This window comes from Alternaria hordeiaustralica (assembly GCF_023758085.1).
Source record: "Alternaria hordeiaustralica strain BMP 2776 chromosome Unknown scaffold_31, whole genome shotgun sequence".
Taxonomy (NCBI): domain Eukaryota; kingdom Fungi; phylum Ascomycota; class Dothideomycetes; order Pleosporales; family Pleosporaceae; genus Alternaria; species Alternaria hordeiaustralica.
In genome coordinates this window covers 200,645-215,900 of record NW_026056803.1, presented here as the reverse complement: position 1 = coordinate 215,900, position 15,256 = coordinate 200,645, and the positions used below count along the sequence as shown (strand labels likewise).

At 52.3% G+C, this 15,256-nt stretch overlaps 5 protein-coding genes across 5 annotated transcripts; 4 read left to right on the top strand and 1 right to left on the bottom strand.

The window, feature by feature from the left end:
* Nucleotides 1-897: 897 nt before the first annotated feature.
* On the top strand, nt 898-3,283 carry J4E84_009722 (uncharacterized protein; the record flags this gene model as incomplete). Its single annotated transcript, XM_049392283.1, has 2 exons — nt 898-945; nt 1,019-3,283. The coding sequence occupies 2 exons, from the start codon at nt 898-900 to the stop codon at nt 3,281-3,283; spliced, it is 2,313 nt and encodes a 770-aa protein (XP_049240045.1).
* Nucleotides 3,284-5,159: 1,876 nt separating this feature from the next.
* J4E84_009721 (uncharacterized protein) lies at nt 5,160-5,685 on the top strand (the record flags this gene model as incomplete). Its single annotated transcript, XM_049392282.1, has 2 exons — nt 5,160-5,212; nt 5,259-5,685. 2 exons carry the CDS (start codon nt 5,160-5,162, stop codon nt 5,683-5,685), a joined length of 480 nt encoding a protein of 159 aa, XP_049240044.1.
* Nucleotides 5,686-8,368: 2,683 nt separating this feature from the next.
* Nucleotides 8,369-9,174, bottom strand: J4E84_009720 (uncharacterized protein; the record flags this gene model as incomplete). Its single annotated transcript, XM_049392281.1, has 2 exons — nt 8,369-8,561; nt 8,618-9,174. The coding sequence occupies 2 exons, from the start codon at nt 9,172-9,174 to the stop codon at nt 8,369-8,371; spliced, it is 750 nt and encodes a 249-aa protein (XP_049240043.1).
* Nucleotides 9,175-10,170: 996 nt separating this feature from the next.
* Nucleotides 10,171-12,968, top strand: J4E84_009719 (uncharacterized protein; the record flags this gene model as incomplete). Its single annotated transcript, XM_049392280.1, has 6 exons — nt 10,171-10,188; nt 10,294-10,477; nt 10,638-11,212; nt 11,620-11,808; nt 11,858-12,186; nt 12,236-12,968. The coding sequence occupies 6 exons, from the start codon at nt 10,171-10,173 to the stop codon at nt 12,966-12,968; spliced, it is 2,028 nt and encodes a 675-aa protein (XP_049240042.1).
* A 207-nt stretch (nt 12,969-13,175) lies between these two features.
* J4E84_009718 (uncharacterized protein) lies at nt 13,176-14,777 on the top strand (the record flags this gene model as incomplete). The annotated part of the gene is made up of 1 exon (XM_049392279.1): nt 13,176-14,777. One exon carries the CDS (start codon nt 13,176-13,178, stop codon nt 14,775-14,777), a length of 1,602 nt encoding a protein of 533 aa, XP_049240041.1.
* Nucleotides 14,778-15,256: the final 479 nt, after the last annotated feature.

Genomic DNA, 15,256 nt, shown 5'->3' with positions numbered 1-15,256 from the left:
TTCTCCTAGGAAACTGTAAATGTTGCTATATGTCCTCGTCTCAACATGCCTTTAGAAAAGTATGTTCGGTCAAGATGTCCTACCCCGGTTTCAAAAGCCGACATGTCTCCGATGGGAGATCTTTGCATGCGTAGAAAGACAGATGACAGTTAATGCGTTGCTGCGACCCCACGATTCCGTACTGGAACGAACAATTGGGAATCATCAAGGCCAGAGTGTATGGAAGCGCATACGAGAAGGCTGGTGGTGTGGAACGAGCCGTCTAGCCAGACGCTACGCGGACGCCGAAAGCTGAGACTCAGCCTTCCGTGACAGCAACACGGAAGCGACATTGGCCGCGACCACGTACCAGACCGATGGAAGAGAATCTGAGATCGTGATGAGATGAACGTTAAGCTAGATGCGTATGACCAGACATGCGGAAGCTGAAGCTGGCGCTATTGGCCTCGTAGAGCACCTGGGCAGGTGCTCAGCCGCAAGCCACTCGTACGAGTACCTGAGGCCAAGCGACACGTGAGATGCCGATGACTGTCCGTGTGTAAAAAGGAAAGAAAGCCCTAGAGAACATCGTCAAGCGTAGACGTGGTGTTGTGTTGGAAAGTGAAGAAGTCACAATGAGCATGGCAGGAGCAATGGAGCACGCGAGGCTGACATAATGCGAAAGTGACATGGGTGCTTCGGTTGTCTCGCGAAAGGCTGACGTCGACAATCACCGAGCTCTGGGACAGGCAACTCGCTGTAAACACGCACAACGTCAGACAGTCGCAATTTCGACGAGTTCACTCACCTTGAGCTTGATGTACGCGTCTCTCACTGCGACATAGACTTTATTTCCTTCTCCCCTCTATTGCTAAGCCAACCACCACCACCAGCCAGCAACCCCGCCCTGGCCCAACTATGGCCGACTTCAAGTTATCAGCCACTCTGCGCGGCCACGAAGACGATGTACGTGCAGCTTTCTCTATAACTACAGGCAAACTACTAGACTGTGCAGAGCAACGACTAACACCACCAACAGGTCCGCAGCGTAGCATTCCCATCTCCCTCCTCCATTGTCTCTGCGTCGCGAGACTTCACAGTACGGGTCTGGGCACAGCAGTCACAAAGCCCACCGATATGGGACAGCACCATCAAGACACACGGCAAAGAGTTCGTCAACTCTCTCGCTATCGTTCCACCCTCGTCCTCTTTCCCCGAAGGCCTGGTCGTATCAGGCGGCAAAGACCAAATCATCGACGTACGGCGGCCCAGCAAGAACCTCGACGACGACGCCGACGCTCTTCTGATCGGACATGGCAACAATGTGTGCGCGCTGGATGTCAGCGAGGACGGCAAATACATTGTCAGCGGCAGCTGGGACATGGAGGCACGGCTGTGGGAAGTAGGCAAGTGGGGCGAATCTACAGTGCTGCAGGGACACTCTGCCTCTGTATGGGCCGTCCTCGCCTACGACAGCAACACCATCATCACCGGCTGCGCAGACAACCAGATCCGCATATTCCACACCTCAGGCTCCACGTCCCCGGTGCGGTCAATACAAGCACCTGAAGTCGTGCGCGCTCTCTGCCGATTGCCTCCGGATCATCCCTCAGGTGCCCAGTTCGCTTCCGCTGGCAACGACGCCGTCATTCGGTTATGGACACTCAACGGACAACAGGTGGCTGAGCTGCACGGCCACGAGAACTTCATCTATTCGCTTGCCGTTCTTCCCAATGGTGGCCTGGTGAGTGCCGGCGAAGACCGGACGGTGCGCATATGGGAAAACAACCAGTGCATCCAGACCATCACCCACCCAGCTATCTCCGTATGGACAGTAGCTGTATGCGGCGAGAACGGCGATATTGTCACTGGCGCGAGCGATAAGCTTGCGCGCGTCTTTACCCGTGACCAGTCCCGCTACGCTGCTGAAACCGAGATCCAGCAATTCAACGACGACGTCAAGGGCTCTTCGATACCACAGCAAACGGTGGGAGACATCAACAAGGAGCAACTGCCCGGTCCTGAGTTCCTTACACAACGTTCCGGCACCAAGGAGGGCCAGGTCCAGATGATCAAGGAGATGAACGGCAACGTGTCCGCATACCAGTGGTCTGCAGCCGCCAATCAGTGGGTAAACGTTGGCACTGTTGTCGACTCGGCGGGCAGCGGCGGACGCAAGATCTCGCACGCTGGCAAAGAGTACGACTATGTTTTCGATGTCGATATCGAAGATGGCAAGCCTCCCCTGAAGCTACCCTACAACCTCAATCAGAACCACTACGAAGCTGCGCGCAAGTTCATCGAAGACAACGAGCTGCCGCTCACGTACCTCGACCAGGTCGCCAACTTCATTATTCAGAACACACAGGGTGCTACACTAGGTCAGAGTAGTGCGCAGGGAACGGACCCGTGGGGCTCAGAAGCACGGTATCGGCCCGGCGACGCCAATCAAGTCGCGACCCAACCTCCACCCGCACCTCCGGCCGCTAAGATACTCCCGCAAAAGGACTACCTGCCCATCACGACAGGAAACCACAAGATCATTTTCAAGAAACTTACCGAGTTCAACGAGGCCCTTGTGGCCGATGGACAGAAGGGCATCTCGCTGAATCCGCCCGACGTGGAGCAGCTGAATGCGACCGTCACGGCATTGGAGCAGGGAAATGGCAAGGGCATTGACATTACAGGCGTGGAGCTCCTTGTCAAAGCCGCAACACAGTGGCCGGCAGAGAAGCGTCTGCCCGCCTTAGATTTGCTACGGCTTGTCCTTGCTTTCGAGGAACCGGCAGCCTTCCTAGTGTCGCCTGAGCAAAGTCTGTTACCAAACCTTATTGAATCAGGGGTTTTCACGGAATCCTCACCGCCCAACAACACAATGATGGCTATACGGTGTCTCAGCAATCTGCTCCAAACAGAAAAGGGACGATTACTTGCCAGCACAGAGTTTGATAACATCCACCCACTGGTCTCGCCCTTCTTAGCATCGACGAACCGAAACTTGATCATCGCGCTCACTACACTCTATATCAACTACTCGGTACTGCTAAACTCCGAGAACAACGCGGACCGTGCGCTTTCTTTGCTCGACGATCTATCCAAGATTCTCACTACAGCTACCGATTCCGAGGCTGTATATCGCGCGCTCGTGGCTACAGGCACTTTGCTGTGCTTAGGTCCAGACTTCTGCGAGGCTGGTAGGGACATTCTACAGATAGGCGATGCCATCACCCGCGCCGAGCAAAAGGTCAAGGAACCGCGCATACGGAACGTCGTCGCTGAGATTCGGCAGAGGCTGCAAGGCTAGATGGCTGCAGTGGCTGCACCCTATCTATGATAATAAGCCAAACAGGTCTAGGGCCTACATCGACGCTAGGTTACCTATCTTGTAGATTTCTATGTTAATTTAGGCTGCTGGCCTGTTCGGTTTCTTTCTTGGTCGACGTGGCCGGACAACAGATCAACCTTCCGATGCGCTGAACCAAGGTACATGACACATGGAGGATTAGCGTTTCTTGACAAGAAGTGGCAGAGGAAGAAGAGGCTTTGAGGCTCGATTCTTGCGCATACAAGGCATGATTGGACACCGATATCAGCCTAGCAAGTTCAAATGCATTGATAGACAGATAATTCATATAAGCACGTTCAATCACGCGTGGGTCCAATGCACTCCAACACCATCGTACCCGCGCATTTCCCCGGATCGTCGTGCCTAAGGGCCTAGATTAGCATGCAGCCATCCGCGACGTCAACCTGCGTTTCTTCCTTCTACTCCATGCAAGTCAATTTAGTTTTTGCAGTGAATTTCCCCGCAATTGACATTTCAGCAATTGCGACCATGCGAACATTTGCGTTTTCCGCACATACACTACATCGGCATCAATGCCGCAAGATCGTCGTTCGTGACCGCCGTTATAGGTTTTGTTTTTTGCATTCTTCTTTCAAAAAGACCATGCACTACGTTTGCGATCGACCTGCAGCTGCATTGAACTGGCTATGCGTTCTTCCTTCCCTTGAGGGGTTTGAAGTGCTCAGGCAGGCATGTGCCCTGTACCTTTCCACACCGTTATTGATCCTCTTCGCTAAACTGCCGGCGGACTACTACTGTATGTGTTCGCCAAACGCTCGTCGTGAGATGAGGAATTGGCAATAGAACGCGGCACGATGAGATGACGAGGTCGACGTCATCTCCCAAACGACTCAGATGGAGCCGTCGTCCCCACTCATAATCGATTCATCTAGCCGTGGCTAATCTGTTAAGTTCATGAGGCAAATGACGGCGTGGCACTTGCCATCATGCGGCCTGTCCTCGGTCAAAAGAGAACAGGACTGGCTGACTTGGGTCTCCGTCACTTTCGCATTCGGTGACGGACGCCATGGCATTTGAACACGTGTGCGAGGCTGTGTGCTAGTTCTGCATTTGGCCGATGGTCATGGTTCAGTGAGGGAGTGAGCGTTTGGGCGAGTGCACAGGCTGCTGTCGGCATGTCGGTGTTTGTGAAAGGCCGACTTGTAACAGTGTGATGCTTGCCAAGTATTGTGTTGCGCGGCCGAAGTGACGAGGGAGAAGGACCCAGAGTTTGGAGGAGCGGTGTGACCATGGGGAGGTGGGTGAATAAATGCGTATGCAGTACTACCACGGGTGGTGTGGTGGTTCGAAATGCAGTGCAAGGTGGGTGTGTATGCATGCGCACGGTCGGGGATGTGAAGATGACGCTAGTATTGATTGGTACTAGCGCAAACTCATGGGTTGTGTTGGAAGGGTGTCTGAGGAAGGAATCTCCAACCACAGTATGCGACTACATCTGTCCAGGCGCCGAGCTCCAAAAAGGAAGTCTGCCTTTACATATGCGTCTACACTTCGAATGGAAGTATGCTACGACGTCGAAATACGCTCTGACGCTTAGATATCGCTGACGTCAAGACATTCATCGGAGGAGGTAATGGAGGCATCATTGTTGGATCGTGCCTTGAGCGAAGCGAGTAAAGCGTAGAAATGCAGGAACAAAAGGGTTCAATTGACGTCAGTTTTGATCGCATTGATACTTACATCTAGGGACTATATACCAATTCCAGCGTTCACCAAATCTCCAACTATACCACAGCAGGAAGCATTTCTTCCAGATTACAACCACATACTAAACTCTTGAAATCTCACGAACCTCAATCAACACTCCCTCAAGATGTCAGGCAAGAACCAACAAGGAAAGATGGACGTCACACAAAAGAACGGCACGTCAACTCATCTCTACACTCCCATCATAACCAACTAGCTAACACAGCACAGTCTTCAACGCACCCCTCCACAAGCACTCCGCCGAGTCCAAAACCCCCTCCAACCTCCCCTCCACCATCAACGCCGGAATGTGCACAAGCAGCAACCCCATCGCCGCCATCCTCACCAACAGCTTCCTCGACTTCTCCACCTCAAACGGTACCGATCTGCGAAAAGCCGGTGTGGGGCCAGGACAAAGATATTGCCTCGAAGCTTCGTCGTGGAAGAGCGCTGCGGATAAGGGTATTGGTGAGGTGCCGAAAGTCAAGTTGGAGTCGACGCATGAGAGCGCGTTGAAGAGTGTGGGGTTGGATACGCTGAAGAAGTGGGCGGCGGAACAGGAGAATCAGGGACAGGTTATTCGGCCTGGGCAGGGTAAGGGGGGTTTTGTCAGGGAGAGTGATCAGATTGGTGGGAAGGAACCTAGGGCGTGAGGTCCATGTCTGAGTCGTTGGTGAAGAAGATGGCTGGGGTTAGGAGATAGTATTGTACGATAATGATGGAAAAGAGCAAGAATAAACAGATCCTGAAAGCACTCTCCCAGCCACATGGCCGTCTATCACTGCCCATAACCGCCTTCTCGTCACTTAGCAAGGTCTTCCGAACAACTAGTCCCGAACGCGTGAGGAATGTGGTGTGTTGGCGTTGTCATCCTATTCATCTCAACGTGCGGGGTCGTGAAGATAGATTATATGTTGAAGCCTATAAGGTCTTCAATGTCCAGATCGGCATAGACTTGTAATCCACTGACCCCTACGGTAACCTGCTTTACTTTATGCGCTAAGTCAGGGCGCGATAGGATTGTTCTTACGAAGCTCGCAATAGGGAACACGATCATCGTGGTGTTTGGCTTCTCGATCCAGACCAATTTGTAGAGCACTTCTTCGACGACAGGGTGGATGGTCTTCGATACACGCGCTAAAGAAGCTTGGCTGCTGGTGTCGATGCGATTGATGATAAGAAGCTTGAGCTCGTTGGGTAAAATCTCGAAGCGCGAAAGGCCTGGAGGATACATGGTGTGGAGAGTTTGCAGTGTGAGATTTGGTGGATGAGAGCGGAGGTACACGATCAGTTGACACGAAGGGGGTCAACTAAAGAAGCAGCGGCTAACTAAACGTCCGCACGTCACTCACCAAGTGTAAGTAATGGAAGGCAACGCTGGTCGCACAATCATCGGTCCGTGCACAGATGAGGAGCACCCAGGCTCCTGCGCTAACAAAAGGGCTCTCGCCCGGGCGAGATAAAACAAATCTGAAGTGACACAAAATACCTCTCATCAACCATATTCGCTTCGCCATTCGATACCAAAACACCAAACCCTGGCAACAAGACCTCGCGAATGATGCCGAACCTCGAGGATCTACCATCCGAGCTCCTGCTTTCCGTTGCCCGTTACCTTCCCCAGTCCGATCTTTACAGTCTAGCATCGACATGCCGAAAGCTCTTGAGCACCGCAGAAGACATACTGTACGAGGCACCCGTGATAGGAAGGCCCTACAGCAACGAGTATCAAAACCCCATCGCCATGAGAAATCGCGTTTTCACATTTGCTCAAACACTGCTTCATCACCCTCGGTTGGCTTCGAAAGTCCGTCTGTTCTCAGTGTCAGCATCCAAGGGCGGTGCTGAATTCATCGTTCATCCTGACGCTATGAGTTATGCTGCCGGCTGTCTTCGAGAGATTGGGCTCCATAGTGCTCCATGGGCCAATCGCGTTGGGGACTGGATGCGCCGGTTGAAAGCAGGCGATGGCATAGCGTGGGCAGGACTCATACTCACAATCGTCCCTAAGTTGCGAAACCTGACTATTGAACTCCTGTCTAACGCTGGCTTCACTACCGCTTCCACTTATGATAGCTACTATCGCTACCGTTGCCAACCCCTGGAAGGGCTCTTCGGATACCTTGAGGAGTCGTCCGACTCGGCGGCTCTTCTACCACTCGATCTCACCATCATTCCTGGATTGTGTCGCTTACAGACGCTTCATTATCTCGGTTACGATATAGCATCGAGCTGGATTTCTTTACCGAGACTGCAGACCCTCAAGATAGCACACGAGTGCCGCCGTCCTGATCTCAAACGAGCGCAGACCCAGAACGAAATACCATCGCCCGGTATTAATGTGCAGAACATTGTATTGGAAGTCTCTACTTTATTGCTAAGCCCGAATACTATCGATTCGTGTCGGGCACTCGAAGACTGCTTTGTTTCCTCCAATCTATATCCCAGCTTGCGCGAAGTCAAGCTATACCTTAACAACCAGTGGTACAACCCAGACTACAGCTTTGCAGAAGATGACGAGGAGTCGGATCGCTACCACGAGAATATTGACATAATCGGAACACCGGGAGAAGGCCACGCAGACGTGGTACTGAAGCGGATGACCTCACTATCACGAACTCTGACCGGGTTGTGGATTGATGTATATAAAGACCTTGACTCGAGCTTTCTGCACTACGTCGACCCATTCTCTAGCTTCTGTGCTTTCCAAGCGCTGACCCTGCTATCTCTTCCGCAAATGCTACTTCTCGGCGCTGACTTTGGTGTCCTGGGGCAGCAGCATCAATCCGTCCCTATACACCAGTTGCTCCCTCGCTCGCTCGAATATCTCACAATTACGGCGCCTTATGTCTCGGTGGTCGACTGGCTCGAGCAATTGCGCTATCAAGGTCAGTTCAACACACGACTCAAGACCATTGAGTTGGTTTGCTCAGACTCTCGAGGTGATCCTTATCCAGCATTTTGGTCACACGTCGATGTCTGGGCAGAAGAGGCCGCGACATGGTTCGTTATTCAGGTTTTCTGGAGCGACGGAGATGTGAGCCCATGGTGGCCCCAAGGAGCCTGGTCTCACGATTGCGACCCGTACGTGATGCGGGTTGTTAGATACTTGGACGGGCTACATGTTGGAGATCAATAAATCATGAGCGACATGGGTACAGGTTTCGGGGGGAAGACATCACTGATAGTTCTGCAGCTGGAATTCTGAATGCTACAATGCATGAACCAATGCTATAATCCGTTTCCTCTCCGTCTTCTTCAATCTACTCATATCATACTAGCCTCGACCTGGTCGCATCAAAAGCCTGGCTGCATGTGTAAAACTTCGCTCTGAATCTAGCAATACCACCCACCATCAATCGGCGTGGCAGTTCCAGTCATGAACGATGACGCATCCGAAATGAGGAACTCGATAAGCGGCGGAATCTCCGTTTGATGTGCTTCCCTTCCGAGCGGAAGGAAAGAGTAGTCGACTGGTGCGCCTCGAATCTCATACGCCTTCCTCAACATGGGAGTATCGACTGGTCCTCTGGACGGATTTAGCGCGTTGATACCTACCAATTGTGTTTCAACATGTTAACTTACGGGCAGAAGCAGTTGACCCTAATATTCTTCGGCCCCAGCTCCTTCGCTGCGCTTCTTGTCATCCCGACGACGGCATGCTTGGAGGCACAATACGCCAACTGTTTTGGAGCACCAATGATGCCCAGGATACTGGCCGCGTTGACAATCGAGCTACCCTCATTCATGTGCGGCACCTGAGCGCGCAAACAGTTTCTCAACCCAGTAACATTCACAGCCATGACGAAGTCCCAGTCGTCATCTTCAACCTCCTCAATACCAGCGACGGCGCCTTGTCGGCCAGTTACACCTGCGAGGTTCGCTGCACCATCCAGCTTCCCGAACTTTTTGACTGTGGCTGCGATCCAGCTTTCGACGTCGCCACGCTTGCTCACGTCAACGACCTGGGTCATAACTTGTGAACCCGATTTCTGAAGCTCGCACTCGAGCTCTTTCAATGGCTTCTCTTGTACGTCGGCGAGCGAGAGTTTGGCGCCTTTGCTGGCGAACAGGCGGGCGGTTTCGAGGCCCATGCCTGACGCAGCTCCGGTGATGACGATGACTTTGTCCTTGAGAGACATGGTAGCTGATTTGTGAGTACTTGCTGGTAGGATGAAGTGTCGTAGTAAATTAATAGGTCGTGCGTGTTCAATGCTCCTTGAGCAACGCAACCACAAACGAAAGGAATTGAAGTGACCAGCATAACTGCCGACTAGTACGCGGTTTCAGTGGGACAGCCGACGTGCCAAACCTCCGAGCCTATTGGAACCACCTCGCAGTGCTTCGGACCGTTCCCACGATGGAGAAAGGAAGTCCTTTTCCGGTATAGCTTTAGGGCGCTTATGTACCTAGCGGTGAGGCGCGGAGGTCATAAATCATAACCCTTACCAATATTCAAGCAGCGATGGCCACAGGAACTTCCAGCTTGGAGAAATATTGACTGTACCGCATTGTTGTAGTACGTTCCGACGTTATAAGATGCGGTGTTTTGTTATAGCTGTTGTACTTGTGCGAGAGTTTGGTCGGTGGTGTAGCTAGTGGCGGGGCGTAGTGTCCATGACTCGACGCGCGGCGATCTCGGAAGGGCCGTTCCCTTCTGACCCTTCGGATCTCATCCTAGCTGGATTTGTTTCTGCGAGTGTACCTAAGCAAGGGGGGAAAGGGCACTTGAGTATATCTCTTCATCGTATCTTCGTCATGCCACAGGTTGAGCTGGGTGACGACAACCTCGGAAGGCTTCAGAGGCGTTCGAACACGAATAAGTCTATCAGATAGACTCGTTCTAGCTTTTGCGATAATGGGGTAGTTCCACCCTATAATGAAGATTGACGTAACCATCCATCCATGCAGATTCTACAGCGTGAAGTCCGTGACGCTGAGGCATTGATCAACAATTTCGCGATGATGGAATGGATGAGCAGCAAGCGATACATTCCTGACCACCAACTTCACGTAACGAACTTGACGGGTTGCGACATTGAACTGACAGGTCGCTATATCTTCTCAAGACACATCACAGCATCTTCGCAACCCTCGAAAATGAGTGATCCATGATGCGAATTTCGACTACTGCAAAGATGAAGTACTACGCTGGCGTAGCATTCTTTTCGTTGCTCGTCGGAAGCGCGGGAGGAAATAAGGGCGCAAGTTAGTGCCATTCAGTAGACCAATGCGTAATGCTGAACTGACTTACCAGCGAGCAAACCACCAACCTGGGTAACATACAGCCCACCACCAGTATCAAGTATCGCCACAGCGACCTCATCTTCTACGACTCCAACGCAAGAGCCGACTCCAACTTCCCCGACTGTCCTTACCAGCTCTTCATCAGCCTGGTCAAACAGTACTTCCACTACCTCCTCGACCCTCATCTCTATGTCCAATGTAGTCAGCACATCGACATCTTTTCCTAGTACTACCTTGGCGACCTTACCCTCTCCCACCTCAAGTCCCACTTCAGGTCCTCAACCGAATACCTTCTCAATCGAGATAAGTAACCAACGCCAACACGTCGGCCAATGGTACGGTCGCTACATATCCGAAGGCCTGACCGATACGCTCAAGAACCGCTGCGACGACGACAAAACTGGCGCTAATACCTGCAAAACCAAGAAGGACAAATTTGACAACATAGAGTACCCTGACAAAAATGGTTTCGTGGAAAAGAAAACGAAATTCGTTGAAGTCAACGTTGAGAGTGACTACATCCCGGGTAAAAACGAAGGAGGGGTCAAGTACGACGGAAAATCGCTACAGAACGCCTTCATCGCTCAGATCGCAGATACCTTCCAGAAGAGTGGCGAGGATGAGAAGAATTGTTACAAGTTTGACCAGGAGTCTACGATCTGCCCCGGCTGCAACCCAAACTTTTGCCTTTCATTCAAGGCGAGGAAGAAGATACTGAGGTGGTGTAACGCGCCGGAGTATGTTCGAGTGAGCGTCAAGGACGGAGAAGGGAAAGAAGTCGCACATATGAAGGTCGTGCTCAAGTTCACGGGTACGACAGATCAGGGGAAATTTGATTGCATGGCGATTCGAGAGACTGTCGAGAGAAGCGCTCGAGATAACCGGTTGAAGGATGTGAAAGACGCGATTGATGGGAAGGAAGTCGTGGCGAACGTGAGTTGCTCGGGAGAGGAGGTTACGGGGACTTGTCCCAATGAAGAGTGCTTGTATCAGTTGGGGCCGTGTTTCAAGTAGCTTACATATATTGAGGTATTACATATCGACTAGCAATGTTTCAACTATTTGCGTCGCACCGTGAGTCGTGAGGTGTGTGGTGTCGGTGGGAGCATTTGGTGAGGAGGCGTCGCTGGCGTTGCATGACCATGACGCAGCACCTCCGCCGGACTCCCGAGATATAATTTCCGTGGGGCACTGGCGCCCACCACGGCATGCAATACGCGCCTGTCATACGTCCCACAGCCTTATCCATCACAGTCACACGTTCTTCTCGTCTTTTTTATTACAATCGCGCATTCACATCCTTCAAAATAGGACGCAAACATAAAGCGCACCGCCAACAGGCGCAACAGAACAAGCCGTGGCGCAACACTGAAAAAGGTCGAAAGGGCAAAGGCAAAAGAGGCAGGATGGGACAGGACGAGTCACGGGTTGTAGACCCAAATGCGCCACCTCAGACCTTATCGGCGCGTACCTTGGAGGCTCTGGCGCAATACATCAAGGATGGGCGTGCGAAGAAGATTGTCGTCATGGTGAGTTCCAGCGCGTCAGCATGGCCAGACGCGTGCTGACATTCGGAAGACAGGTGCGGGCATAAGTACTTCCGCAGGCATACCAGACTTCAGATCACCAGAAACCGGTCTATACGCCAATCTCGCTCGCCTGAATCTGCCGTACCCCGAAGCCGTCTTCGACATCGATTTCTTCCGCAAAACGCCCGAGCCGTTCTACTCTCTCGCCCAAGAACTATACCCTGGGAAGTTCAGGCCGACGATAACACATTCCTTCATAGGCTTGCTCTACCAGAAAGGGCTGCTACTGAAGCTGTTCACACAGAACATTGACTGCCTGGAGCGCGAGGCTGGAGTCCCCGGCGATAAGATAATAGAGGCTCATGGCAGTTTTGCGACGTAAGTAGGCTTTCTTCTACAGGCTCCAATCAATACTGATTCGAGACAGGCAATGCTGCATCGACTGCAAGAAGTCATACCCAAAGGAGCGCATGAACGAAGCCATCCAGAACAAATCGGTGCCTCGCTGCGTCGACTCGTTATGTGACGGACTCGTCAAGCCCGAAATCGTCTTCTTCGGAGAGCAACTACCGTCCGCATTCTTCGACAACCGAGGCCTCCCAGCGCAAGCCGACCTGTGCATAGTCATGGGCACGTCGCTCAGCGTAGCTCCTTTCTCTTCGCTACCGCAACTTTGCGAAGACGAGACCCCGCGTCTGCTCATAAACTCAGAGAGGGTCGGCGATATGGGAACACGGCCAGATGATGTTCTGCTGCTGGAGGATTGCGATAGTGGTGTGAGAAAGTTGGCAGAGGCATGCGGTTGGACGGACGAGCTGGAAGCGCTCTGGGCAACGACCGCGCCTGCTGAGGAACCCGTGGCACCCAAGGAGACAGTCAAGAAGAGCCATGACGAGTTGCTGGAAGACGAGGTCGACAAGCTCACGCGCGACGTGGAAGAGAGTTTGAGGTTGAACCAAGCGGAACACAAATGGCTGGAGAACCACGTCGATAACAAGCTAGCAAGGAAGCAGGAGGATGATAAGGACAAAGACGACTCTCCGACCGAGTTGCAGCCAACAGTCGATGCGGCGTCAAGGGCGAGTCCTAGCGAGACGAAAACGGACCCCGGCGGTGGGCTAGGACATGTGTTTCCGCACATGAACAAGCCTTCGCTATAGATGCTGCATAATATGCTTGGATATATGGATATAGATACACGGTCTCACGATCATGAATGACGATAGCGTACTATGCGAGTCAACAAGGCGACCCGTTTTGGAAGTCGCGCACTGACACGGCTGCCTAATTCCCTTATATCCGAGTCTGCACCTTCCGTCTTCCTTCACGCCTATACCTCGCCCTCACTCTTTCTCGAAGAAATCAGGATGGCATCAATCACCGAGCTTCCTGCTGAACTACTCGATTTCATACTCGCCGATCTTGGTAGCCGCGCCATCATCAACCTAGCTCAAACATGCAAGGCCCTCCACGCCGTCGCCATACCGGCAGCGTACCACACCGTCACTCTCACGTGGGACAACACCTATTCAAAAGAAACCAGAGGACCGCAGCGCGGCATGCAAAGAAGAACTGAGAAAGCGCCTAGAATACAGTCTCTGATCCGCACGCTCACCAAGAAGCCCGAATACATCCTGCTGATCAAGAGACTGGAGTTCTGCGCCAAGGGATGTGTTGAGTACGGCTACTTAGACCTTGCCGACACTATTTTCCCAGACATTGAGTGCGATGGGTATGATAAAGAGTGGGAGAACGAGATGTTCAAGGTCCTTGTGAGGGATAGAGGGATGCAGCCCGGGGACCGTGGATGGGCCCAGCGCGTATTGATCGCACTTCTCGTCGGCACATGTCAAGCGCATTTGGAATCTTTGACTATGGAGTGGGGATTCTTTTTGGGTAACCCGTGGTTTCCTACTATGATGAGGCATGCCATCGTGAAGAATGCTGCAGCGTCAGAAGCAGATGACGGACAACCGTTATGGTTTGCCAATTTGAAAACTGTATGCGTTACCTTGGAAGAGACGGAGGGGGCGGCCGCAACGTGGGAGCGTAGTTTCTGGATCCGGCAAGAGGCTTTACTTCACTTTTTCTATCTGCCGGCGATAGAGTCGCTCGATATTGTTACGTGCTCATTAAGAGGGGGCAACTATGATGACTATGGCGGACTATGGGACGAGGCAGACGGAGTGGACGGCTCATTCGAGTGGCCACTAAAGACACCTCCTCTATCGCAAACACTGACGACTCTCCGCCTTACTCCCTCTTCGATGGACCCCCTTACTATCCAGTACCTGCTCAGGCAGACGCCCAACGTCAAGGTCTTCCAGTACGATTGCTGTTTGCATCCAGCACACCCACCTCTCCGTTTGTCGATCTTGAGGGATACACTACGGCATATTCGCGACACGCTTACCGATCTGACTGTGCGTTACAAGCACTATAACAACGATGGTAGCGATGACCCCCCAACCGACGCTGCGGAACCTCTAAGAGAGGGCCTGGGCCCACTACACGATTTCCCCGTTCTTACCACTTTGACTACGTCATTCCCAGTGCTGTTTGGTATGAATAATACGCCAAATCTAGCGAAACATCTCCCTCCGACGCTCGAAACGTTGACAATCACGAACGACCTTTCTGCGTATCAGGCACTCGGAATGCGCTTTGAGGATCTCAACGCCATGGCCATCTTCCGACAATACCTTGCGGGTCAAATACTAGCCTCGAGTGTAGTTATCTCTCACGAGGGTGACTCTTGCAAATGGGTACAAGATCGAGAGCCGGAGTGGAAGGCCGCAACACCGCGGCTAAGGAAATTGACATATGACGTGGGAACCCAGTTGTTTACGGGGTACTGGCTTGGGGACGAGCCTAGAGAGCGACTTTTGGGATTGTGCAAGACGCAAGGCATCGAAGGCGATGTGGTACCACAATATGACTCCTTTGGTCGACTCGTGGAGTCGGATTAATTCGTTAACGTATGGCATAAAACACTCTAGTAGTTTGTTTTCTGGCGATCATCTGTTCAAAAGATTAGTACACACATCCTTCTTTCATCATGTGCTGGCCTTGTACCAAATATCGCACGCCCCTCCATCAACATAAATAGCAAAACGTATACTCACAATTCGCACCCATAGCTTTCCTAAGCTTCATCGTCACAGCCTCTTCCTCCAAATCCTTCTTATCCCCTGTCTGGATCTCCACAGCATAGGTACGGATGACCTGCTTGACCTGCCCACTCTGGAAGCTCATCTTGGCTTTGCGCATCACCTTTGTTTGGGGTCCTATGGACGTCTCAGCAATGTCGACATCGAGGCAGGGGACATGACAGACCTTGCCAAACAACAAAAGCAAACTTGACGCGCTCGCTGTACTCGTCGTTTCCTAGCTTCATGCGCACGTAGGCGTATGCTGCTTCGTCGTCGCCAAGACTCTCCGTCATCTC